The sequence below is a fragment of the Pseudochaenichthys georgianus genome, chromosome 9, assembly GCF_902827115.2.
Source record: "Pseudochaenichthys georgianus chromosome 9, fPseGeo1.2, whole genome shotgun sequence".
In the NCBI taxonomy this organism is placed as follows: domain Eukaryota; kingdom Metazoa; phylum Chordata; class Actinopteri; order Perciformes; family Channichthyidae; genus Pseudochaenichthys; species Pseudochaenichthys georgianus.
Genome location: NC_047511.1, coordinates 40951409 through 40967903, shown reverse-complemented (window position 1 = coordinate 40967903; position 16495 = coordinate 40951409). Strand labels below are relative to the sequence as shown.

The 16495-nt window shown below is 43.7% G+C and overlaps 1 protein-coding gene across 1 annotated transcript in view; it reads right to left on the bottom strand.

The window, feature by feature from the left end:
* The window catches only part of adgrv1 (adhesion G protein-coupled receptor V1), a 167874-nt gene that overhangs the window by 75320 nt on the left and 76059 nt on the right, over nucleotides 1-16495 (bottom strand). The window contains exons 85-88 of the mRNA XM_034092068.1: nucleotides 14927-15173; nucleotides 14690-14829; nucleotides 12142-12302; nucleotides 11865-11965 (exon numbers count right to left, since the gene is read on the bottom strand). Of these exons, the coding sequence (XP_033947959.1) occupies nucleotides 11865-11965; nucleotides 12142-12302; nucleotides 14690-14829; nucleotides 14927-15173 (649 nt within the window). The remainder of the gene's footprint in view (nucleotides 1-11864; nucleotides 11966-12141; nucleotides 12303-14689; nucleotides 14830-14926; nucleotides 15174-16495) is intronic.

The window sequence follows — 16495 nt, the reverse complement described above, 5'->3', positions numbered from 1 at the left end:
AACCTAAGATAAGATGAGTAACAAGCTAATAAGATTTTCAAGTTGTATTCTATGACCGAAAATACGTCAGTAAAAACCCCACTTGTGAGTATCCAAAGCTTTAATGTGTAATAAAAACGGTTTCTAAATTAGACCTGTAAACATCAGGCCGAACATTAGCCGCCTTTAACGTAGCGGTGCATTTTTGTGAACTTGATGTCGTTTGTGTAGCTTTAGCCTTAAGTAGCTTATCGTTTGATTTTTACTTCTGGTGGTTAGAATTGTGCTTCAACAACATCATCATTATACAGAAAACAAAGAGAGAAATCCCATTGTTTTGTCGAGGGATCCATGTGATGCTAACTTTTGAGTCAGCCTACAAACATAGATCATCACTAAGCTATCTGCTGTCCTGATGTCAATGGGGAGCTCATTCCACCATTTTGGAGCCAGGATAGCAAACCCACGTGTTTTTGCTGATGGGAGCTGTTCGGCTGATGCAGAGCGGAGTGCACGTGCTGGGGTGTACGGTTTAACCATGTCCTGGATGTAGGAAGGGCCAGATCCATTCGCAGCATGGTACGCAAGTACCAGTGTCTTGAAGTGGATTCCAGCAGTTACTAGAAGCCAGTTACTGACCTCTTGTTTCTGTTGAATGTGCTTTTTCCAGAATTAGAGGAAAGTTCATATAAGTTCAGTGTTGCTAGGGTCACTAGCCGTTAGGACAACACACATTTAGCCAAAATCAGATTACACTCCCAGAGTCCAGAGAGTCAAAAGACTGCGCGGCACAATGTCAGGGAGGAAAACCGTTAGCACTCTTTACCAAACATCCTATTCATATTGTACGGGTGCAGACATTCGACCGGGAGCAGAGACAATGCATATCGTTAGTGCTGCAGACGGATGCACACAGATAGCATTACAGTGTGTCCTTTCCATCCATGATAATATTGACCAACCGGAGTTCGTAAACAGTTTGGATTGTTGCTTTATATCCCAATTGCAACACAATAACATAATCAAGATGAAGCTAATGTCGGACCACCCTGGTAGATGAATAACTTCAGCGAGTTGAGATAATAATTGCTCTTTTTACAACAGTAAGTTGGTAAAGAAGAATAAGTGATTTATATTAGTACATAAACTAAATTGCCGTTAGGACATCTTGTATAGAGTATAATGTTTAAGTAAAATACTTCATTTAAACAGATAATCGTAAAAGGCTTTATATCCTCGAAATGTCTAATCTGTGTCCTGTTTTATATGACAAAGATAATGTCAGTATGTAAAGTGTATGACATTAAGGTTGATAGTGTGTAGCCATTAGCCGCGTTCACACTGCGGTACTTTTCCCACAAAGGTTCATGCGAACTTAGTTCATGCGAACTCTTTAGTTCTCATGAACTAAGTACAGATCGCGTTCACACCAGAAAAAGTCCCTGGGGGAGGATTAGGCAAATGAAGCCGCTGACGTCACTTCTTCTTCTTCTGCTTTGGGTTTACTGGCAGGCAGCAAACCACTTCACGGCGTATACTGCCGCCCAAAGTCCCCGGCCGGAAGTCCCCGGAGTTTGGGACTGGCTTCAGTAGAAGCTGCTGGGAGTCCCAGCAGCTTCTACTGAAGCCTTCCGAGTAAATCGCCAGAACGCCGACACCTCCTCATCTCCACCGCTCCCATGTTTTGTTTTGTGTTGCCATAAGTTAGTCTCTGCGTTTCTGCGCTGGGCTAATGCTAATGCTAATAATGCTAATGCGAGGATAATAAAATGGCGGCTTCACAAAACTTTTTGGGAGTTTTACGGGGCGTGGTTTGCAATCCGCCCAGCCAATCAGGACTACTTTTAGTACCGGCTCTTTTTGGTGTGAACGCGATCATGAACTAAGTTTGCATGAACCTTTGTGGGAAAAGTACCGCAGTGTGAACGCGGCTATTGTGTACAGTTGATGAGTCCTACTTAATTGCAACTTGACTATGCCGTAGTCAGTCGGTCTACTTCAGACTGGTGCAGTCCGTCTTTTAAAAGTCTCCATTTCTTTTGTGGAGATGAGCCTCAACGATAGACAACATGTGTTCTTGTGAGGACATCTGAATGCTAACCTACTTACTGTACAAGACGACTCAACACAGAGCCTTTAAGGACTGCAGATCAGCCCCTCGGTGATGATTTTGTGACACGTTGACGTGCATTTGACTGGCAGCCATCTGCATGTTGGGCGAGTCTCTGAAACCAAGTTGAGCGTCTGTAACCAGTTCAGGGACAAGCAGCATGGGAATACGGCATCATTGTTCAACACGATGAGTCACGCAGGCTGTGCCCGGCCACTTATCCAAACACAGGGAGAAGGGAGTCTTCCTGCGTGCCGCTGCACCCAGCTGAAGCAGCATTACGCAGCCATTTATGAAAGGAGCAAGAAGGGCAGCAAGAAGCGTGAATGTAAAACAGGAACATGTAGACGTGAAAGGGAATGCACGAAGGACGCGCTAATTGTACGGTATATTGTTGCTTCTATTTTCACTTAATTGGTCACTTACATTGAGCTTGTATGTCTAAAGGGAACTGCATCTGCATTACTAGCACTTTGGTCTGCAAGATAATATTGCACTATTTTAATCTACTCTGTTTCTTCTTGCACTATTTTATTGTTTTGAATTTGTTTCATGTGACAATAAAGCCTTTGAGTGGGAGGCCGTGGCTCAGAACAGAGATGTATCAGACGGAGAGGAGAGGAGTCAGAACGAAGTGGACACAAGGTGTTGGATCAGCCAGCAGGGTGTAATGGGAGTCTCCCAAGAGGCTGTCTTCACCTCTTCACCTCTCCACCACACACACACACACACACACACACACACACACACACACACACACACACACACACACACACACACACACACACACACACACACACACACACACACACACACACACACACACACACACACCACACACACACACACACACACACACACACACACACACACACACACACACACACACACACACACACACACACAGTATCAAAGGCCCGACTGCTGTCACCTTATACCCACCTATTGTCTGCCATGAGCTCGGGCTCAGTAAAGAGGTCAGGTTTGCACGCTGCATACTTTATATTCATGGAGGCAGAAATGAAATCCATCTCAATCTGAGTTCAATGAGAAATCGAAGGAATAAGTAAATACTTCTTCTTCCCCTTCTTTTGCTTTCTGATTTTGTTTCCAAACTCTTGTGGGAGCAATCATAGAATACAAAAACAAAGTCATATTCTCTGACGTCAACGTGGAAACACAAAAACTGCCTGTTTGTTGATTTAACGATGGATTGGTCGCGATGGGAAAAGATCAACTTCCTCAGGAAAAGCACTCGGTTGATTTACAAAGACTTGTCTTAAAGCCAAGGAGACGCAAGGTCTTGGATTTCGCAATTCGTACACGCCCTTTTCCCGGAGAGCTGAGAAACCGCATGCATGCTCGACCACAACATAACCCCCCCCCCACACACGCACACACACACACACACACACACACACACACACACACACACACACACACACACACACACACACACACACACACACACACACACACTGACGACAAACAGGAACTTTAAGGAATCCTGACAGTCATCACACAGCTTGTTTATTCGGCTCAGAGACCGGAAGATAGGGTGGTGGATGGGGATAACAGTTAGTGTTTATGCCAGTGTGTGTGTGTGTGTGTGTGTGTGTGTGTGTGTGTGTGTGTGTGTGTGTGTGTGTGTGTGTGTGTGTGTGTGTGTGTGTGTGTGTGTGTGTGTGTGTGTGTGTGTGTGTGTGTGTGTGTGTGTGTGTGTGTGTGTGTGTGTGGGAAAAGCCATCTGAATGCTGGATCTAGTCCCAGAGCTAACAGGAAATCCTTTATAACCAGAGTCTCCTAAACACCTCCCAGATGCTGGGACACAGCGCAGGGTCCCCTGGGTTTGGTTTGCAATAGAGATTGAGATTAGATGTTCTCTTCCCACAACACAATCATGTATTGACGAAATACTGGATCGAAAGGACAAATGAGTTAATGAACAAAAAAGTATGAACTTATCAAACAAGAAACAAACGTTCTTCCTACTTTCGTACCCTCTCACCTAGTGAACTAACTTACTGACCGACCTGTGCAGTTTAATGTCCTGGTAAAACATATTAGTTCATTCTCTTGCTGTTCTCTTTTTTGTGCTTTGTTCTGACAGATTTGGCTGGTTGAAAAAAAAGCATCAAACTGGTGGAGATGACTAAATGAGAGGGGTGCAAATGGGGTAAATTAAAGACTTTAATAATAACATATACATCAATATTTTTGTCGACAGATAAAATACTTTTTATCATGGGACCTTATGTGAACAGACAAGAGCTGTTTCGTCAGAGGGGATGGAATAAGTGATGGGTCTAATATGAATACAACGTGGTCTTACATGCTGCCTGTCAGTAACGGTACGTCCACACATCAAACATCTTGAACATCTTGGAGCTGGGCGTGTCTGACAGCTTGGGGATTTTTTTGCGAGCAATGCGACCAACAACCAATCACATGCATCTCCCGCCCCCGACATACAAAGCAAAAAACCCGGGGATTTTACGCGAACAATATATATATATATAAACTCCCCACACAGACGAACACCTACCAGTTTCACCCACTGCCTCTGCCACCTCCCTCCATGCCTGGTTCCTCCGGTTTGTATCCCGTTAATAGTTCTGGTCGTAAAGAACCGGGTGATTTGCTACCGTAATTTCTCGTTTGGAATATGAGGAAATGAACTGCGGTCTGGTTCTCCCTGCTTACACGCGGTTTGATTGGCTAGCGCTTCTACTGTCAGATTTGCATAAACGTGTTTGATTGGCTGACGCTTCCAGCTCAGCTTCAAAAGTTGAACATTGCTCAACTTTGGAATCCTGGAAATCCTGGAAATCTTCGCTTCGCTCCCCCACAATGCAGTTCGGCGAAAAGCGAGGCAAAGTGACGTCATCCCCATTCAAAGTCAACGGGCAGAGAAGCGTTGGAAGCGGTGGAAGATTCTTCTGAAGCTGCTGTGTGGACGTACCGTAACGCTAAAAGCAGCAGCAGTAGGATCCTAACAGTCTGGGACATGGCTCTGAAGTACAGAGGCGATGACACTGATCTTTTTATGGGGGAAACCATCAGTTGTGGCTAAAAGCAATTCAGTTAATCAAATTTGGAATCAGTTTCCCTATTACAATGCAAACCACCATTTCTAAAATAAGATGATGAAGAGCCCCACAGGGACCGAAAGATGGAGAAGCGTTGCAGATAAAAAGAGAAATGAAACTATCAGCCGTCTAGTTGTCTTAAAGGCCGCTCATCCATCAGTTTTGTGTGAGTCTTTATTGTCATTGATTTATGTTTTGGTGAAATGAACGATGACGATGACGGCACGGTCCGTTCCCCGGAGTCACAGCAAAACCGCATGAATACGATTTAACAATGCGTCTCACTGCATTCAGGACCGCATGTAACTGTGGGCCAAAATCCTGTTTGGGCTAAACCTCATCTTCTTCATCCTCAGACGGCAAAACCACGGAAAACTGTTGCGGACGAATGCACGATGTTTTGGAGAAAATTGGAGCAATGTGTTTTGATCGATTTACAATGTTCTGTCAACCAAATATATGTATTTATGGCTATCATATTGTGATCTGTTTATGTATATATTTGACATCTGTTTCTTTCCATGTTCCTGTTATTCATCACGAGCCGTGTGCAGGACTATTTGATATCCCACTGGCAACTTATTTAACAACAAAGTTGGTTATTAGTACGCCACTGGGTTCGATGTCTTTGACCAACAACCACGTTAAGGGGTAACTCACAATCGGCTATGATTCCTGCCTTCCTTGTTTCTTTTAACTTGATAATATTGAATAATCTTTCTCCTACTTCGAGAGAATATGAAATGATCAGTAATATTTGTAAAATACTGTTAATGCGGATCAAAAATAAGATATTCCCCTCACGTAGGTGCAGGGACATTTGCACACACACAGATTGTACTTACATACTTTAAATCCCGTGCACATTAGCAGACACACACACGACACCCGAGGCTCTCTTACACAGAACATATGCACCGGGTAAATTTCCACTCTTCACACACAATCTTCAGTTGTCTTGCTGAGGGGAGGGCAGACTGACACACACACACACACACACACACACACACACACACACACACACACACACACACACACACACACACACACACACACACACACACACACACACACACACACACACACACACACACACACACACACACACACACACACACACACACACACACACACACACACACACACACACACACACACACACCACACACACACACACACACACACACACACACACACACACACACACACACACACACACTATTGTCTCTCAGCAGGAGGTCTGACGTCTCATTGTGTCAGTAGCAGCACTCTGTCACCTCTGGGTGTCTTCACACCAAAGCCAGATCAATTTGAACCTGACACCTCTCACAACCGGCTTCCATCCAGCATATATGAAACGTTGTTGGACCTTGCTGAAGATAGCTTAACCTACAGGATATATCTGATACTGTGCAGCAGTGTTACAGGACTTTCCCAATTCTTTAAAATACAAATCCCAGAAGATAAGGAAGCACATATGAGAGTTTCGAACACATCATTGCTAAAAGAGTCCCTTAATGCTGAACAAGTTGTTCGATTGACATTTCATGAACATCATCTACTTTAACTGAGCTGTAAAGTGTCACATGTCCCATTGATTATAATAGTCAGGGAAACTGTTGTGATTCAACTACAGCAACATAATGACAACAACAATAACAATAACAACTTGCTCTGAATATGACAATGAACACATTGAATATATTTTCATTGTGTGATTCTACTGCCCACAGTTGCTTGGAAACACTGACGATAGGATCGGGATATTTCCTTCTCACTAACTTCTGAAGATCTTAAAGGGGACCTATCATGCAACATGCACTTTTTGATTACTTTTATACATATGTGTCCCCGGTGCGTCGGGGAACTCACGCAGCGTCAGAAAATAAAACCCTTTCTCTTTTCCTCCGTATCCAAATCTTTAAAAAAAAAAAAAACGGGGGTATAACGAGCGGATACAGATTTGCTGCTGATATGACGTCAAATCGGTGGCGGACCCACAGAAAGTTGCTATCAGAAACATTGCCTGACGTGTTTTGGACGTAATCTCGTCTTTGTTTACATTAGCAAGCCTCGCTAACACTCAGAGCTAACCTGTACTGGAGAGCACACGTGTTTAAAAAGCAGGAAATAAAAAAGGAACTCACCTTGTGATAAACCTGAAAGAGAAAAAGCATTTGAGCTCCATACTGTTTCAGAGATAATCCTTGATGTGGTTTAGAACAGGATGGCGTTTTATCACAACCAAATTTAACTTTATCTCCGGAAGAATTCTGATCAGGCATTAGCTCCACCTCCTCTTATTTCTTTCTTTTCAAGCTAAGGACCCAAAATCTGCGTTTCTCTAACAGGGCTTCAAAAGAGGGGTTTGAGCAGTATGAGGGATGGCTACAACGGGGGATCTGTTTGGTGTTTTGAGCAAAAAACTTCACATACATGTATGGGTATGGTCTTACAATATATATTTCCAATATAGCATAATAGGTCCACTTTAAATGATCCTATATAATATTTAATTGAAACCCTAATCCTTGTTTGTAAACAAGGAGATGAAATTTCACAAAAGAAAATGTAAAAGGCGCAGTGGCGACTGGTCATTAGGGGCAGGTGGGGCACAGCCCCACCTAGTGTCAGCAGAAAGTATTAAAATAATGATTACAACACAATGCAAAAAATAAATTAAAAAATATATAAAATATATTTTAAGATCATGTTTAATCATCTGATTCGTCTCATTGCTGTTTTAGTATGTGTTCTTCTAATTAGTGTCTACAGTGTGTGCCTATTGAGCTGTTTAGAGCCATGTGGGACAAAACCTGATCCTGCCCCTCCCTCTGACTGTCTAAGTGAACGGTGACTGCAAAAACTACACTGCGCATGCTCAGAGTATTTTCCTATTTAATGTGTGTGGCAAAAAATAATGACCATAGGGGCAAAGTGCTGCCATCCCCACCATACGTCATCTCACATCCTTCAGAGCTGATTGGCTGTAAGTACGTGTGCCGCGAAAAGTGTGGTGTGTGAAGAGGAGGAGAGAGAGCTGCAGTGAGGCGTCCTAAAACCAGGAAGTAAGCTGCGCATGGCTTCCCTCCACAAACAAGCAACGAGATTTCTCCATAGGATTTTAGAAAATAGCTCAAAATAAGATCTGTGGGAAACAAACCTGTTAGATAAATGCACGTTTTGTTCAGCCGGATAATATCCACATGTCTACCCTACTTTTATCATTTTCGAATCAAACATCTATTGATTAGATTAGATTTATGATAGACTTTTGAAACTACAAGAAGATAAGGAGGACTTTTACAAAAAAGTAATAGAGATTTTTGTCCAGAATGATAGGCAAATGGACTTAATCTTCAAGTCAAGGTAAGACTGCAATGTTATTGAAAATGGGATCTTACTAAGAGAGAACAATTCAATATTTAAATGATAAAATTACATTTTTTTGGGTATCCTTCTGTTGAAATGTCTGTTTAAAAGTCATTGAAGCATCAGACAAAAAAAGCTTTTGAAAATAATATTATATTTTGATTTAATATATTTGTAAACCTGAAGAGTCAGTGACAGTGCCTCACCAGCCATGCACCTCTCTGCAGAAGCTTATATATAGACATCTGAGTTTTTTGTGCCCCACCACTTTTGTACATATAGAAACGCCACTGAAAAGGCGTAACTAAATAAAGAGTATTTACAACCTTGGCCATTTTCATCTTGGAAGTCAGCCAACGTTCTTTTTCTGCTCCTTGTCCTCCTCTTGTAAGTGTACTTGCTTTCGTTTGTTAGTGGTTTAACATCTAAACATACTACCATTGATGCCCTCAGGTTTGTGAGATGTTTTATCTATTGATATATAAAAAGCATGGCAGCCAGAATACTGAGAACGTAAGAACAAACACATACATGAGACCACAAGCCTCAACCTGCCATCACTCTCTCAGAGGCGTGGGATATTCCTCTAGTATTTATAGCTGACTGTAGCCGGATAAATCTAACCAACAGCTTCCCCCCCCCCCCTATGAGAGTGACTAATCCCAGCCCACCACCACAGATGGAGAGCCCTCTCCTTCAGAGGTGGCTGGTACTGAACCAGACAGTTCAAATCACTGGTGAGGCACGAGCAGGGCTACGATGTCAAACAGCTGATCTATCAAAGGTCCAGGATCTCTGGCCTTCCTAATATGGACATGTAACGCTAATCACTTCCTAAAGCCTACCTGGGACTCTAGATATAAAGCTGATGCATTTCAAATAAAAAAGACTATAGACACCACTTACTGACCATGTATTGCTGTACAACAGTAACAGGCTTAGATTAAAATAAATATGGATTCACATAAATCCTTGCAGAGATTTTAATGTATTCGGTTCTGTGATAAATACATGCGTATTGACTCAATCTTAAATCAGCAAACTCAAGCTGCATCAACATGTACATTAGTGATGCTTTTAACAAGTGCTGTTTGCATGGGGAGTGAGGAGAACATCAATATTATGTATCCTGAGGGCAACACGTACAGGTTGTTTCCAGGACACAGCACTGGATCGTACTCATGCCATGTTTTAGATCCACATGCATCACTTTGTGCATGCTTGTTTTCACGAGCCAGTGAGTAAGGCTCAGTCAGCAATGGAAAGAAAAGAGGACAAATCTGCTCACTATAACAAAAGTAATGTTTTCTTCTCCTATTTCTAGCAAGCCATTTCAGATCTAGGACAAAGTATATATTTAAGTGAAGACCATGACGTCGGTAGGTCTATTTTGGCTCGGCACATCCTGCACTGTGAGTCCGTCAATACCTCCAAAATATCCCCAACAGCACCACACGAGCACTCAGAGGGTACATCTTAAAAGCAGAAGGCACAGCCAGTCCGGCCTTTGAGAGACACACACTTGTATTGGATGAACTGTAGCTCACACACAGTCAAGGAGAAGGCCTTCACCTGCGGTACAGTACCAACACAGAAACAGAACACAACGGAAATTTCCATCCAAACCCTTTCAGGTCCAGGGGCTCTGCCTGGGCCATAAACAGGTCGAGCCCCCAACAACAGTCCGCTTTAGTAGGGGCTCGTGTTTGTCAACCAAATAGAGGGGGGGACCAGTGGAAAATTACCAGTCCCGCACTGGCTCACGCACACACACATGCACACACACACACACATGGTGACCCGCTGAGAGACTAACATATCTATCTCGCTCATTGCTTATGTGACAGCTTGCGTTTTTAATGGGCCAGGCTGCGGGGGGCATGGTTGCGTTGTCAGGACGCAGCGGCCCGCAAACGATGCAACCGATGACATTCGATGATGTGTGTGTGTTCACATCCAAGAAAATACCTGTGACCTGTGGAGTAAGATGGGTCGGTAGCATGCCTTGTGTGTGTGTGTGTGTGTGTGTGTGTGTGTGTGTGTGTGTGTGTGTGTGTGTGTGTGTGTGTGTGTGTGTGTGTGTGTGTGTGTGTGTGTGTGTGTGTGTGTGTGTGTGTGTGTGTGTGTGTGTGTGTGTGTGTGTGTGTGTGTGTGTGTGTGTGTGTGTGTGTGTGTGTGTGTGTGGCAGAGGGAGAGGGAGAGGGAGTACTCAGATCTTTTAATGCCAAATTGTAAAAAATACTCTGTCACAACTAGAAGTCCTGCATTCAAGATCTTCTCAAGTAAAAGTACAAGTATGAACATCAAAGTAGTACTTGGTATGCACTGGGGAACATTTCAGAATCATATTAAATTACTTTTACTAACTATTTTACAATATGTATACTGCTGCTTGATAGCTACACCTACATTCATATTCCAATGTTTATATATGAGTTTGTTGACATTTCTTTAAGCTAATGATCTGAAAGTATTTAAGTACTGCAGTACTGAAGAACAACTGAAGAACAATAATTGAGTAAATGTACTTCACGACATTCCACCACTGTGTGTGTGTTTGCTCAATGAAGGTCTAAACCAAGGACCACTTAACCAATAAAAAAACACCCGTGGACCACCTAACTCCACAAATATAAAAAAAACACATCGTTTTTCTAGAACAGATTACAAATCGCCTGAAAATGGTACAAACAAGTGGCAACATGTGTGACGAAGGTGTTGCGCTGGGCTATATCATGCAATTGAATGTTAAACGTAACCTCGCTCCATTGCGGAGAGATTCCCGCGAGAGTGCGGAAAACTTAAATGTATTTATTTATTTCAAATGTGAAATGTTGCCAATATACTCACGGACCACTAGGAGGCGCTCACGGACCACACTTTGAGAAGGACTGGTCTGAACTATAAGCAGTATATGCATTTGTATGTTTTTGTATGTTTATGTCAGTATAAAAGCCAAAGGTGTAAGGGTGTGTTGCACTAGCGACATTATACTGTACATGTTACGTTTTTATCCAAAAAAGCGACTTACAGACTCAATACTGTGGGCAATCCGTGAAGTTTTTTGCCCAGGGACACAACGACATGCTGACTGCAGTGGGGTTTGAACCTGTGCTCCCCTGAACCCAACACTAACGCACAGCCCACTGCGCCACAGCCTCCATTACTAAAGTGTGTGAGCCACTGATCCATATAGCAAAGAGAGAGATGAATGCCTCTGTAAGATTTTCATCAGCTGTGAATTGTGGGTGTTCAGCGGCCTTTCATGTTAAAAGACTGCAGTACTACACACTAGTAGATCAGAACTGTATTACCTGGGTCCCGAGGCAGCTCAGCATCATGTGAGTGAGCAGTTTGGCAGCGAACATGGGGAAACGGGAGCACAGCATGTGGGATGTGATGGCCAATGCAAAGCCTGCAGAGGGAGAACACATGGAAGCAACATTAGTGTCAGATTAACATTAAGCAGCGGCTACTTACAGCAACGTGGGAGGAATATGGAAATACCACACCACAGAGAAAGCTGAAAAGTAGGCAGTGGGCATCCAGAGAAACTAAATCAAGAAGAGAGGGAGAGGGCGTGTTGTGTACCCGAGATGCAGATGAATCCTGAGGCGTAGAAGGCCTCGTTGTAGGAAGCAAGCGTGGCAAACTCGGCATAGGCGCTGAAGATAGACATGTGGGAGCAGGCACACTCCACATAGTTCCCACTTTCCTTCACCACCCTGCAGTACTGACCGTCTGATGACCAGCTGGAGGAGAGAGGAGAGGAGGCAGGAAGAGGAACAAGAAGACACGACTGTTACAACAGAGTTTAGGAACAGGCAGGTGAGACAAATCACAATACATAGCGATGAGCCTGAAGCAGCATCATGTGTTTGAGCACGTCCAGTATGCGGAGATAGTGGTTTGAAATATCTCCCAATGGGCATAGCCATATTTATAATGCTCCATATATCTGAAACAAGAGTGAGGAAACATCTCCTAATCCAGTTCTACACAGCCATCCTCCAAAGCATCCTCACATCATCCATCACCGTCGGGTACAGCAGTTCAGACCACCTCTCCCGGAATAAACTTCAACGTATCATCAATAAAGCATCAAAAATCACCGGCAGTCCCCTTCCATCACTCCAATCACTTCACCACCAACGAACTGTCACAAGGGCAAAGAAAATCATTTCTGACCCCTCCCACCCAGGTCACCATGTCTTCCAACTTCTGCCCTCAGGGAGGCGCTACAGGTCACTGTCCGCCAAAACCGCCCGCTTCAAAAACAGCTTTGTCCCCTTTGCAATACGGACACGAAATGGATTCTAAATAACCCCAATGAACAATCACAATCCACCACACCTTGACCTTTATGTTATGATATGTCTTTGCGCTGTGCTGTGTGTTTTATTGTCTGTTTATTGTATGTTGAACTGTATGGAACAAGCTGTAATACTCTGCACTGAACACGAATCCCACCAGCCTGGCTGCGTGGTCATTAAAGATTCTAATCTAATCTAAACGTCCACAAAACTGCTGCAACTCTTTTAAAGAGGCCCTGCCACCGCTTCCCTGCAGTGTGTTATAGGTTTGTGTGCATGTAAATGGCTTGCAAAGGCTACATTTCCAAAGTTCCCACCAGAGGGAGTTTCTCTCCCACACACTCCCCCCTGCTACATTCAGCACAGTCATCTCTTTAAAAGTCGTGTAACAGTCTATGTCCGACACACTTTTGAATTCCTTGTGTTGCAGCGGCGCTATGACAAGGAAGTGCTAAATGAATGCGGTTAGTGGTCTTTATCTGTGGTCATAAACAAGTTTCTTCTTTATTTGCTTACACAACACACCCACAAGGATTTGACCTTCAGCAAGAAGGTCACTCTGCACCGTTGACCTTTCCCTCTTAAGGACTTTGCTTCTGCCTCCTTATCAGTGTCTCATCGGCTTTCCTTTCTGCGATGATGTTCGGCCCAAAACCTGCCGTTTCAGGACTAACACGGTGTTCCAGCCGAGTCCCATTCCCCTCCCCAGGAATGTCCTCGGCGAACCCAGAGGGAGGATTCAGTGTGAAGAAGACTGGATGTGCAGATATTAAACACAATGATGTGACAGAGTTCTCTTCAAACTGGTTTCAGACATCCAAAAAGTGTAAGGGTGACAGAGCAAGGTGAGCGCAGGGTATTCTGCTTTACACTTTAACTCCACTAACTGAATTGTATAGCTTTCGTTACCTTGCACATATTTGTTATTAATACAACAATATAATTAAACTAATAAATGATGGTGTATTATTGTAGGTCAAAGGTGGGGTAGGTACTTTTAGAGAAACCAGCTCGAGTGCGCCAGAATTTGAAAATACACAGCTGGAACAAATCTGCCACTTCCTCACAGAGCCCCTCCTCCAACACACACGAACGCGCACATGACCAATGAGGGCACGGGATAAGTTTGTGCCCCGATGGAAGGCTGACAGGCAGGTAGGCCATCCAGTTACTTTAGCCGGGCCGGCTCAGATGATTGGTCGTGCTTTTTACAGCGCCACGGCTTCCACAGATGACTTTTTGTATGGATTTGTTGTCAAAGCACTTCAGATATTCATTGCTATCGGGATGTTAAGAGCATTCCATAGAATATAACAAAACGTGTATCTTGAGCCGGTTTCTCAAACTTACCTACCCCACCTTTAAGCTACCAGCAGCAGTAAATAAAGTCACATTCAAATATACCGTACCAATATACCATATGCAATATTAAAGTATATTTAAAGTATCAATACATATATTACAATCACTTAATATATAGGATTTTGAAATGAGCCTTCATAATGGGTACTTTTACCTGTAAGTGAGTATTTTTACAATGCAGTTTTAATACTTTTACTTAAGTGAAATATCTGAGTACTTCTTCCACCACGTTCATCATTTCTTGGATGAAGGCCAGTCTGTAGAGCTTGGCCTATAAACGCAGGGTGTGGACTGGTAGCTGAAAAGGTGACCGTTTTGACTCCTGGGCACTGCCGAGGTGTCCTTGAGCAAGGCACCACACCCCCTACTGCGAAGTCCTTCCAAACCACTGAAGAACTTGTCGCTCTAACACTTTTTACATGACGTAATATGATATCCGAGCTGTTGTGTCTGTGGAGGGTTACCTTGCAGTGGTCTGGTTCCAGAGCAAGCACACAGACCGGCCTGGTTTCACTTGTTGGCCGGGGGTGTGGATACGATACACCACCTCATTGCCATCTTCCAGAGGTCGTGACCTTCTGTCCTGCAGGCTGGCTGAGAACACCTGGATATGAACAGAGGGAATAAAGTGGGGTCATAAAATGGCTAATTTATACTGGAGCAATACTGCCCTCTGCTGCTCCGTCTCCCCGCCTCCCCACCTTTCCATTGAGAGCAGTGAGTGTGTCGTTCCTGAGAAACCAGTGCTCAGTTCTGAACTCGGTGAGCTGGATCCGGCTGAGGTTTCCACAGTCAGCAGTCAGGGCTGCCGGGACAGCCAGCAGGGTGTCAGGAAGCTGGAAGAAGTCTGCATTACGGCCCCTGAATCTGTGCCCATTGATCTGTGTGGGGTACCACTGGAAGGCAGAGATGGTCATATGCGGACATGTTTCCAGGATGGTGCCCCTGCTGGAGAAATCACACAAAGGAACCTTATCATTTGAAGCATGAGAACCTTGCATATAAGATATTAAAGGTCTCCTATTACAGATAAAACATGTCTCTGAAGTGTTTGGCTGAAATACCAAACAGATCATTGCAGCATTACCCAGAATCCCCTCTGTTTCAGCCCTGTCTCCAAAGTGCTGATTCTCTGTCTGTTACTTTAGATGAAAATAAGGAGCCCCTCCCCACGCCCCTCTGAGAGACATTTGGTTACAAAGAACTCAATGGTGCTCTAGAGGAGATTCAGGTGATAAGGTGGGGGGGGGGGGTTACCTTGGTTACACAAGACAAAAAATCGTTATGACATAAAGTGGCCAAAATCTGATCAGCTCATTTTCAGACAGGTTTTTATAGAAATGGATCAGGACAAAAAGAGAGAGAATCTTTTTTTCTGACACTTTCAGAGTCTCTTTCCACAGAGGGGACACATGGTGATGTAGAAGAGACATGAAGAAGAGGGGACACGTGTTGATGTAGAAGAGACATGAAGAAGAGGGGACACATGTTGATTTAGAAGAGACATGAAGAAGAGGGGACACATGTTGATGTAGAAGAGACATGAAGAAGAGGGGACACATGTTGATGTAGAAGAGACATGAAGAAGAGGGGACACATGTTGATGTAGAGGAGACATGAAGAAGAGGGGACACATGTTGATGTAGAAGAGACATGGAGAAGAGGGGACACATGTTGATGTAGAAGAGACATGAAGAAGAGGGGACACATGTTGATGTAGAAGAGACATGAAGAAGAGGGGACACATGTTGATGTAGAAGAGACATGGAGAAGAGGGGACACATGTTGATGTAGAAGAGACATGAAGAAGAGGGGACACATGTTGATGTACAAGAGACATGAAGAAGAGGGGACACATGTTGATGTACAAGAGACATGGAGAAGAGGGGACACATGTTGATGTAGAAGAGACATGAAGAAGAGGGGACACATGTTGATGTACAAGAGACATGGAGAAGAGGGGACACATGTTGATGTAGAAGAGACATGAAGAAGAGGGGACACATGTTGATGTAGAAGAGACATGAAGAAGAGGGGACACATGTTGATGTAGAAGAGACATGGAGAAGAGGGGACACATGTTGATGTAGAAGAGAAATGAAGAAGAGGGGACACATGTTGATGTACAAGAGACATGAAGAAGAGGGGACACATGTTGATATAGAAGAGACATGAAGAAGAGGGGACACATGCTGATGTAGAAGAGACATGAAGAAGAGGGGACACATGTTGATGTAGAAGAGACATGAAACATTTGATTTTGCATAATA